The following is a 10,893-nucleotide window of genomic DNA, read 5'->3' as shown; positions in this document are numbered from 1 at the left end:
AGTGAACGATTCAGTGACTGAGTGATGGTGATTATATTGATGTACTACTGTATATTCATCTCATTTGGTTGTTCAGGGCCCTGGCTAATCAGCCTGTTAATGTGGCTGACTGTGGCTAATGCTCAGGCACATCATTATGCTTCTCTAGGGGGACCCGCATGACCAGCCATTATAATGCATATGGGGCTCCTTAGTCAGGGCCAGGGCACAATAAGCCTCCATCTAATGAAGTGTTCACCACAGATCTGGGGGGGCCAAAAGGACACATCCAGCAGCATGTACTGTAGTAACTATCTCTGCCAGAGTGCTCAATACTAATGCTGTTACCCAAGTAGTCAGTCCATTTAGCCTCAACCCTGCCCAGCCCCAGTCTATCAGTGCTCCCTAACACACTGCTATGGAAGGGTACGAGTATTTAAAGAGATCATTAGAATCAGTGTGCTGTGGTACCGTGGTACCCAGCACTTTGAAATGATCGGGTGAAGAGAGACGGGTGTGGTTATGGTTGTGAAAAGGTTGATTACAGGAGAGGAGATGTTTGTCTACTTGTTGACATGGGATCAACTAGTCCTATTAACACCTGAACAGCCCATATGGCCTGGTCTCCTTCCCTTTCTCCCCCCCCCTCTCTTGTCTATTCTCTCCAAGTGGTTGTCTATCCATGATAGACTGTGTGTCCCTACCTGTCGTATACAGCTTTGGCGGCCCTTCCTCCCTCTCTCCCTCTCTCCCCCTCTCTCTCTCTCCCCCCAAGCTCTGTGTGTTAATTACCAGTTCATTTGATGCCTCTACCTTGAGGAGCCCCACGCCGCTCTGCTCCCTTCATCCCTCCCTCAGCTCAGCTCCATCAAAATGACCCTGGTGAGGCTTTAATGTGCTGATGCTCCACTTCATTCAGCCCAATTAAGCCTGACTACTTTTCACAGTTTTATTTTCTTCTGTGCCTTTAGTTTAATCAATGTTTTTTTCCCTACCTGCTTTAGAATTCATTATTTTTGTGCCTGCTTTGAATTGAATGATTCTAATTAGATCCTGATAACTGTTGTATTTAAAAGTGTTTTGGGTATCTGAACCATCTGGTAATGATGGATGATGTATTATACCATCTATTAGCCTGTTACTAGTGGAATATAAACGTTAATATCAAACCTTCAGGATTTATAACAACCTTTATAAATACATACACATGTTGAAGTCGGAAGTTTACATACACCTTAGCCAAATACATTTAAACTCAGTTTTTCACAATCCCTGACATTTAATCCGAGTAAAAAATCCCTGTCTTAGGTCAGTTAGGATCACCACTTTATTTTAAGAATGGGAAATGTCAGAGTAATAGTAGAGAGAATGTTAATTTCAGCTTTTATCTCTTTCATCACATTCCCAGTGGGTCAGAAGTTTACATACACTCAATTAGTATTTGGTAGCACTGCCGTTAAATTGTTTAACTTGGGTCAAATGTTTCAGGTAGCCTTCCACAAGCTTCCCACAATAAGTTGGGTGAATTTTGGCCCATTCATCCTGACAGAGCTGGTGTAACTGAGTCAGGTTTGTAGGCCTCCTTGCTCGCACATGCTTTTTCAGTTCTGTCCACACATTTTCTATAGGATTGAGGTCAGGGCTCTGTGATGGCCACTCCAATACCTTGACTTTGTTGTCCTTAAGCCATTTTGCCACAACTTTGGAAGTATGCTTGGGGTCATTGTCCATTTGGAAGACCCATTTGTGACCAAGCTTTAACTTCCTGACTGATGTCTTGAGATGTTGCTTCAATATATCCACATCGTTTTCCTACCTCATGATGCCATCTATTTTGTGAAGTGCAGCAACGCACCCCCACAACATGATGCTGCCACCCCCGTGCTTCATGGTTGGGATGGTGTTCTTCGGCTTGCAAGCCTCCCCCTTTTTCCTCCAAACATATGATGGTCATTATGGCTAAAAAGTTCTATTTTTGTTTCATCAGACCAGAGGACATTTCTCCAAAAAGTACAATCTTTGTCCCCATGTGCAGTTGCAAACCGTAGTCTTGTTTTTTTTTTATGGCGGTTGTGGAGCAGTGGCTTCTTCCTTGCTGAGCGGCCTTTCAGCTTATGTCGATATAGGACTCGTTTTACTGTGGATATAGATACTTTTGTACCTGTTCCCTCCAGCATCTTCACAAGGTCCTTTGCTGTTGTTCTGGGATTGATTTGCGCTTTACGCACCAAAGTACGTTCATCTCTCGGAGACAGAACACGCCTTCTTCCTGAATGATATGACGGCTGAATGATCCCATGGTGTTTATACTTGCAGACTATTGTTTGTACAAATTAACGTGGTACTTTCAGGCGTTTGGATATTGCTCCAATAGGATGAACCAGACTTGTGGAGGTCTACCATTTTTTTTCTGCGGTCTTGGCTAATTTCTTTAGATTTTTCCGTGATGTCAAGCAAAGAGGCACTGAGTTTGAAGGTAGGCCTTGAAATACATCCACAGGTACACCTCCAATTGACTCAAATGATGTAAATTAGCCTATCAGAAGCTTCTAAAGCCATGACATCAATTTCTGGAATTTTCCAAGCTATTTAAAGGCACAGTCAACTTTGTGTATGTAAACTTCTGACCAACTGGAATTGTGATACAGTGAATTATAAGTGAAATAATCTGTCTGTAAACAATTGTTGGAAAAATGACTTGTGTCATGCACAAAGTAGATGTCCTAATCGACTTGGCAAAACTATAGTTTGTTAACAAGACATTTGTGGAGTGGTTGAAAAACAAGTTTTAATGACTCCAACCTAAGTGTATATAAACTTCTGACTTCAACTGTACATATTTCATTCATAATTCATTACACAGGTGGTACATGGAGAGTGGGACTGTTTCATAGGTGTGTGTGTGTTTGTGTATGGTCCGTGAACACACAGATTAACCTTGGGCATGTTTCTTCTTTTAGCCAACGCTGGGGCCGGTTATCCAAAACAAGGTAACTGAGTGGGCGAATGGCACCCCTGTTGTTCTCATGCTTTAAGCTCATTGATCTCCACTGTCACCCATTTTGTGTCCCCCCCCCGCTGTCCGACTGTCCTCAGACCAATAACCTCTGAGGAGGGGCTTATATAGTTAGGAAGTGACTTGGAGGGGAGTGGCGGGGGGAGTTTCTGATTTTGTTGCAGCTGCCACCCCAATTTTTGTAGAGGTAATTTTTCTCTCTCTGTGTCTTCAGAAAGCAATGGGCTATGGAATATCCTACAGAGAAAATTCTGCTACATTCTTTTCTTTGATCTTATTGCAGGAGCATTCCTCCCCCCCCTCCCCTCTAAAGTTGAGATCAATAATCCTGCAGGGAGACGCTTTTCTCTCTTCCGTTCTGTTCTGTTCTGTTCAGTTTTGTTCCGTCTTGGTGGCAATGAGTCTAACATCCCATCCCACTCTCTCTCTCTCTCTCTCCCGTTCCTTCTCTCTGTCTCTCTCTCCTTTATCGCTTTCCTCTCCTCTGTGTTCATCTGTCTGTGTGTCTGACTGCCTCTATCTGTGTGTCTGGATGTTTGTGTGCATTCATCTCCACATCTGTATCTGCCTGCCTGTCCTGTGTGTGGCGATCCACTTTCCACCTGACCTGCTACCCCCACACACCCTCCCTCTATCACTCCTTCTGTCCATCTCAGATCCCTCAGAGCGTGGTGGCGGTCACATGATCTCGACGGATGACCTGGAGTACCCGCGGGAGTACCGGACGCTGGGGAACGGGACGCGGCGTTTCTCCAACGTGGGTCTGGTGCACACCTCGGAGCACCGCCACACGGTCATCGCAGCCCAGAGCCTGGAGGCCCTTACCAACCTGCACAAGGTGGACATGGAGCGCAAGAGGGACGCCTTCATGGACCACCTGAAGAACAAGTACCCGACCCAGCTGCAGCACCCCGGGCATCAGCACCACAATCCCCCCTCGCCCTCACCCTCCCACGGCAGCATGAGGCAGCCTGACAGAGAGCGAGCCGCGCGCGAACAGGTAAACACTACCTACGGGTTCTTACATGAATATAGTGTATTGTCATACACACACACACACACACACACACACACACACACACACACACACACACACACACACACACACACACACACACACACACACACACACACACACACACACACACACACACACACACACACACACACACACACACACACACACACACAACCAACTTTATTTTCCACTGTATGGCTGGGGTGGAGCTGGTTACAGTGCAGTAGTTTCAGATTGGTCTCTGGGTCTGTAGGTCTGTGGGTGATAACTGGAGTGGCTCTGTGTGAAAGATGATCAGTATTCTCAGACAGATGGTCTATTGAGAGAGAGAGAGAGAGAGAGAGAGAGAGAGAGAGATGTCTGATGGCCCAGCATCACCTTGTTAGCAGTGTTTATCAGGCAGTGTTTGTCTGGACTGACAAAGTTTAGTCACCCAGCCTATAGACCTCCTCATAGAGGGGCCCCACTGAAGCATGAAGCTGACACACAATACACTCTCATCTAGGCAGCACCATGGGAATGCTCTCTCTCTCTCTGTCTCTCTGTCTCTGTCTCTCTCTCTCTCTCTCTCTCTCTCTCTCTCTCTCTCTCTCCATCTCTCTCCATCTATCTCACTCTCTTTCTCCCTCTCTCTCCCCATCTCTCTCCATCTCTCTCTCTCTTTCCCTCTGGTGTTCCTTCCATCAGGTAACATAATACAGTATATTCATATTTAACTATTTTACTCTCCCTTTTCTGCAAATCACCTATTCCATATTCTCTCTCGCTCTCTCTCTCTTTCTCTCTCTCTGTGTGTGTAAAGAGGCAAAGCCAAAGTAACCACAAGAGCACTGGGAGAATGAGAGGGAGAGAGAGAGAAAGGGGGAGGGTGGGTGAGAGAAAGGTGGAGTCCATGGTTGCCACAGCAACCTCTCCCTAATATGGAAAGCAATGATATCACATTGCAAAGGTCAGGCTGGAGAGAGGGAGGGATAGAACAAGAGAGAGAGAGAGAGAGAGTGAGAGAGAGAGAGAGAGAGAGAGAGAGAGAGAGAGAGAGAGAGAGAGAGAGAGAGAGAGAGAGAGAGAGAGAGAGAGAGAGAGAGAGAGAGAGAGTTACAAATCCTAAATCGCCAGGATATCGTCATCAGGGCACGGGGGAGAGAGCAGCAAAGTCTGGAATTCCTTGTCATCTACTGGTTGTGCATCCGATCGTCTGGGTGAAACATGGACAGGGGAGAGGAGGGGGACAGACAGACAGAGAGAGAGAGAAAAAGAGGGGAGCAGCAGAGAAACCAGTCAACCAGCCTGCTAGTCAATTAGCCAGCGCCAGCGGGAGGGAGACAGCCACCCATCTGCGAAGGAGTTAATCGCCTGGTGTTGTAATGAATTAAATAAAAGAGTTTCCGCCGCATGTGCCGGAGAGAGAGGGAGGGAAGGGGAGAAACAGAGAGCCAGAGAGAGGGAGGGAAGGGGAGAAACAGAGAGCCAGAGAGAGGGAGGGAAGGGGAGAAACAGAGCCAGAGGGAGGGAGAGACTGACAAAGCGGTATGAGGATCCTCTGCACCTGACGCAGGGAAGGGACAGCCTGGTGTGACTGGAGAGGAGAGAGGACAGGAGAGGAGGACAGGTGCTCTGCAGGTAAGAGCAGGGGGAGGACGGGGGGTATTTAGTGAGGGAGGAGTGTGTGTAGGTCTGGGCGGGGGGGTCTCGTATGTCAAGGCAGGGCTGGTCTATGTTTGTTGTGGTTGTTGTGGGGACAGGCTCCATGCGTTTGGCAGGTGTAAGGCAGGCATTCTGGTAGAGTGTATGTATGTGTATGTGTACAGGTGTGTGGGTACATGTGAATAATAGTGAGAGACTGAAGAATTGAGCAAGAGAGATTGACTGAGTGAGAGAATGATAGAATGAGGGAGGGGGGGATGGAGGAGGGGTGTAGGAAGGAGAGGAAAGGAGAGAGCGCAGCCTGCTTTGCATGCAGGTCAGGCAGTGCGGCACTCCAGTCTGTGAGACTCTGTCCTTCTGTCAGAGAATCCTGCCTGCCTAAGGCCCTCTCCCGCACGTGTGTGTGTGTGTGTGTGTGTGTGTGTGTGTGTGTGTGTGTGTGTGTGTGTGTGTGTGTGTGTGTGTGTGTGTGTGTGTGTGTGTGTGTGTGTGTGTGTGTGTGTGTGTGTGTGTGTGTGTGTTTATGCTGGACAGTGAGGCATGGATGCTGTTGGGGTTGTGGTGTACGTATGTGTGTGTGTGTTTTTGTGTGTGTGTGTGTACGCTGTGGCAGGGGAGAGATAGGAGGGGAGAGGGAGGAGGAGGGAGGGTTAACAGCATACATTTAACCCCTGGTCCTCACCTCTAATTCTGCATGGAGGTGCAGGCAGATCTGTGACCTGAAACACATTGGGTAGTAAATATGTAATTCAGCAGCAGTATGTATTACCTGGGGGATAAATATGTTTCAGCTTAGTACTAGGGATGCTGGTGGAGTCATACTGTATGTATTAGCTAGTATGGTAGACTGGTGTGTGGTGACCACGATAAATCTGGGTCTGAGGAGGTGGATGCGGAGTGTTGACTCGTCTGGGTATGCTGAGAGGGGTTTGGCACAAGAGTAGTATTTTTTGGGGGGTTCATTTATTTTCAATTAGTATACTGTATATAAAGGTTATGATTGGTCAGAAACTATACTTCAAGGTAAACAAAACGGCTTTATATTACTGAACGCATAGTGTTGTCGCTACCTTAGAATCCACCGGCCTGTGCTATTTATCACACGGCAGCAGTATTTGCGCCTCAAAGGCCGAACTGTAGGATGGCCAATCAAGGTGCAGTTCAAACAACAACAGGAGCTGAAGTGGTGGAGAAAGAGAGGCTGTTTACGCTGACCTTAGATCTGTAAACAAGACTCATTACACCACAGTCCACAGAACAGGCACATGCCCAATAAACATTCTCACATTACTAGTCTGTGAGGGGAAAAAAACATCAAGAGTTATTCACTTGTAGAAATGCTCCCGCTGAGCCTCTGTCTGTCTGTCAGTTCCAGGGTTGTCAGGGGCAACCCTGGAGCCCAGGCAGACTAGACTGAGTGACTGACTGACACATGAGCAGGTAGAATCTTACCCAGCCCATCCTCAGTCAATAGAGCCTACCTCCTATACCAGTCATGACCTACTTTCCACATGGACACACACACACATTTCCATCCTGCCGACACACACAAAGGCTCTTGCTTTGGTTCACCTGACCTCCAACATAAAACCAGTAGAATAGACTAGAAGTCACTTACAGAACAGAGAGAAATGAGATTGGCCAAGAGAGCGGAATTTAACTGAATGTGTTCTCTGGTAGACTTTAGTGACATCACAACATTCTCCTATAGAGATGTGTTTTTACATTAGTAACATTCAGCTCCCCAGTAAAGGAAGCTCAGGGTTTGGGCCGATTCCCATTTATTTTGCGTCAGTGTAAGCAAAACTCAGTCTTCCTGGATCTGACCGTTCTAGCCTGTTCTGACACTGCTAGACATTACAATGAACTCAATCCCAACCTTTGATTTCAACTCATGCCCCATCCATCCTGTAATGTAGAGAAAAGGTGAACTGATCAGGGAGGCTCATCTGCATATATAATCAGCAGCCACCTATATGGTTCAGAGAACCAGAGAAAGTTCCAGACTGTTGCTGTAGTTGTTTAGCCTGGTTCCAAGCATGTGTGTGCTTTTATAGCTGATTCCTGTCACAAACAGGTCTGGTAACAGGCTAGTTGTTGTTGCCATGGCAAGGCATTTTGCCGCTGTCCTGTGGGCGTACATTGTCCCTCCGGGTTATACAGGGAAAACAGAACACGGAGATACAGGGTCAGTTTGAAGCTGTGAATATAGGTGTTGCCATGGCAGGGAGTCTTGGCAGTGCCACCCGGTGCCCTGTGGTCGTCTATTGTCACTCTCTCCAGGTCATCACTTTAGTATGGACCGGATCATTAAAAATTCAGCTCCATTGATCAGCATGGGGTGTAGAGGTAGCTACTATTGTATCAGTGTGCCTGCCTGCCCTGTACACCAGGCTGCCTCCTTAGTCCATAGCCAGGCCCTGCAGGACTGTTTAACACAGTGTCAATGAGAGAGATAGAGGGAGGAACACCTTAGGCTTAGAGAGACTGGCATCGTGTAGGTCGGGGGGGATTCCCACCAGCCATAAACAGCTCTCCAGCTAGCTAGCTGCCTCGGTTTTCATAGTTAAATGAATGTCACTCATCTATTATAAATTGCTACGCAGGGTGAGAGACAGACGGGGAGAGGATAAAGTAACAATCAGTTGCAAATGAACTCTTTCTGATGTCCATAATAAAAATATGATGAGGCGATATCGAAAGGAAACACTGAGAAAGACAAACTAGCCGACGATGATAAATCAAATAAAGAAAACCTAGGCTACCTGTCATTTTGTCTTACCCTCACGCCGGTGGATATATGGCAGCAGGGAAAACGGTCACTCCGGTAAATTAACTGGAAATTGCCTGCAGATAAGAATAAGGAACTAGAATAAGAGTTTAGATTTGGGATCAAAATTCATGAATTGTCGCCATCTTTTTAATTTACATGTGATTGTGAGGTGTTTCCAGCCCGTTGGAAGCCTGGCCTGGTTTATAACACACCTTGGTTATTATGTTTTAATGGAACTTCCTCTGGTCTAGACTAGCATGTGTCACAGTAGAGAGGGGCAAAGGGAGGGAGAGGAGGACAAAAAGAGAGGCGGGAGAAGCAATGAGGTAGTGGCTTAGGTAGAGAATATCAGATGGATAGAGAGAGAGGTAGGTGGAGCGAGGGAGCAAAAGGGAAGAGAAAAGGAGGGAGAGAGGGGGCCTGTCTGCCGATGGATGATGGAGAAGTCTGGGAGACAGGCCAACATCTGAACGACTGACAGAGTGGCCTGTTTAATTCAATTTCACTTCTTTCATTTAATCCTGTCAAACGGCACAGCCTGTAACTAGTTCCTACTTGGTTTGAGTTATAACATTACATTCACAAACAGATCCCCCCCCCTCACCCTCTCCTGTCCACATCCACATCCACAGCACCTAATGCCAATCAATTACTAAGAACATTGTAACCTTCTTGTTGTATTAACGATTCCTTTAATGGCCTGTCAATATGCCCTGTGTTGGCTCTGATGGAGGATAATGACATGATACTTGGGATAGTGTGTGTGTGTGTGTGTGTGTGTGTGTGTGTGTGTGTGTGTGTGTGTGTGTGTGTGTGTGTGTGTGTGTGTGTGTGTGTGTGTGTGTGTGTGTGTGTGTGTGTGTGTGTGTGTGTGTGTGTGTGTGTGTGTGTCTGTATGTCTGTGCTCTGTATTAGTGTGTGTGGTGAGTGGGCTAGTAGGGTGTGTGCAGCATATTTTGGGCTGGGAATGGTCCCACTTCTAAGAGCATTTGATGCTGGTGTGTCACTGTCAAGGGCTTTTGGGTTACCTATTTCAGCCACTCTCTCTACCTCTCCTCTTCTCTCCATCTCTTTCAACATCGCTCCCTCACCCAGCATGCAATTTCTCAGAGAGTTGCTTTTATTGTTAGCTGTCAGATACTTGAGAGTAAATGTCTAACACTTCTCTCCCCCCCTCTCTCTCTCTTTCTCCCTCTGTCTATCGCTCTCTCTTTTCTTTTCTCTCTTTCTTTTTCTCTCTCCCCAGCAACAGCCCAACTACTGGAGCTTTAAGGTCAGTGCTGTAAGTGACAGTGTCGCTGTGTCAGTTTGGGTTTCTCCATCCACTGTGGTGTGTTCTTGTCTTTGTGTGTGTGTGTGTGTGTGTGTGTGTGTGTGTGTGTGTGTGTGTGTGTGTGTGTGTGTGTGTGTGTGTGTGTGTGTGTGTGTGTGTGTGTGTGTGTGTACCACCTCAGGCTCCTATGACACGGTGGCACATCTCTCTCTCTGCCTGGTTTCTGCAGCAGCCCTGTGCCCGTCGCACCGCTGGCACGCAGACTCTCAGTTGGCATCTCTCGAGTCTCAGGCGGCAGCAGCAGCTTAAAGCCTTCAAGCTCCGTTTAATCTGCAGGAAACGATTCTCCCAGGATTAATGCCACCTCAGTCAGTCAGCTAGCGCTAATGGCTAACATCCATGTGACCTTGCTAGAGTATTACTCAGGCTAACGGAGAAGTTAAGAAGAAATTACAGTGCCTTGTCGCATTGTGGAAATGTTACTTTGACATCTCTCAGACGTCCTTCGATATTACTGACAGGCTTTGAGGTTAGATATGCTGTATTTAGGAGAAATGTACAGTTATATGGAATATATTATTTCTGTTCTGTCTTGCCTGCGGATACATCAGTGAGGGTATATCTGTCTTGCGTGCGACACTGAGGTAAACGGAGTAGATTGAGTTTATGTGTAAGTGTCATGCTGTGGATCTATGTGAGCTGGCATGGTTTACGGTGTGTTGAGGGCTATGTTTCATAGATGTTATCCGGAGGCTGCTGAGGCACAGCATGGATCTACACAGAGAGGCTTTCAGGAAGTATTGCCATCTGTGTGGGAAGAGGCCTCGACTGAGGTTTACGCTTCCCTGAAATATCATCCGGACAGGGTGGAAATGTTACCAGATATCAATATCCAGATCCCTGACCCATCTACCCCAGAGCTATGGAATTATTACGAAGAGCGTAATAATGCCCAAAAAAGCTTTAAAAACCCTTCTCACGTCGAGACATTTTTCTTTGCGCTCCCAACAAACTCCAATCAGAGGCAGTCAGACAAGGGCTTTTCTTGTATTGACTGCCTGCAGCAACTGGACAGTCATCAAATCGCTGTCACAATATTCGATTTTCTCTTCATTTTTCTACTTCCATGACTTTGTGGAAATATTATTTTCACGCCCTTGATCAAGTGCCCGCCTAATAATGCTTGCCCA

At 46.8% G+C, this 10,893-nt stretch overlaps 1 protein-coding gene across 8 annotated transcripts in view; it reads left to right on the top strand.

Annotated features, from left to right (window-relative positions):
• The first annotated feature begins 2,908 nt into the window (after positions 1–2,908).
• LOC106601133 (SRC kinase signaling inhibitor 1) overlaps positions 2,909–10,893 on the top strand; it is a 44,384-nt gene continuing 36,399 nt past the window's right edge. For 5 of the 8 annotated variants that reach the window (XM_045715032.1, XM_045715031.1, XM_045715030.1 and 2 more), the window contains exons 1-3: positions 2,909–2,969; positions 3,652–3,995; positions 9,677–9,712. In XM_045715032.1, coding sequence (XP_045570988.1) covers positions 2,924–2,969; positions 3,652–3,995; positions 9,677–9,712 — 426 coding nt within the window. In that variant the 5' untranslated portion in view covers positions 2,909–2,923. Of the gene's footprint in view, positions 2,970–3,651; positions 3,996–5,118; positions 5,634–9,676; positions 9,713–10,893 lie in introns of those variants that run through there. The other 3 variants (XM_045715029.1, XM_045715033.1, XM_045715034.1) reach the window with 3 other exon arrangements.

Source organism: Salmo salar, chromosome ssa03 (assembly GCF_905237065.1).
Source record: "Salmo salar chromosome ssa03, Ssal_v3.1, whole genome shotgun sequence".
NCBI classification, from domain to species: Eukaryota; Metazoa; Chordata; class Actinopteri; order Salmoniformes; family Salmonidae; genus Salmo; species Salmo salar.
This window is presented reverse-complemented; position numbering and strand designations above follow the sequence as displayed.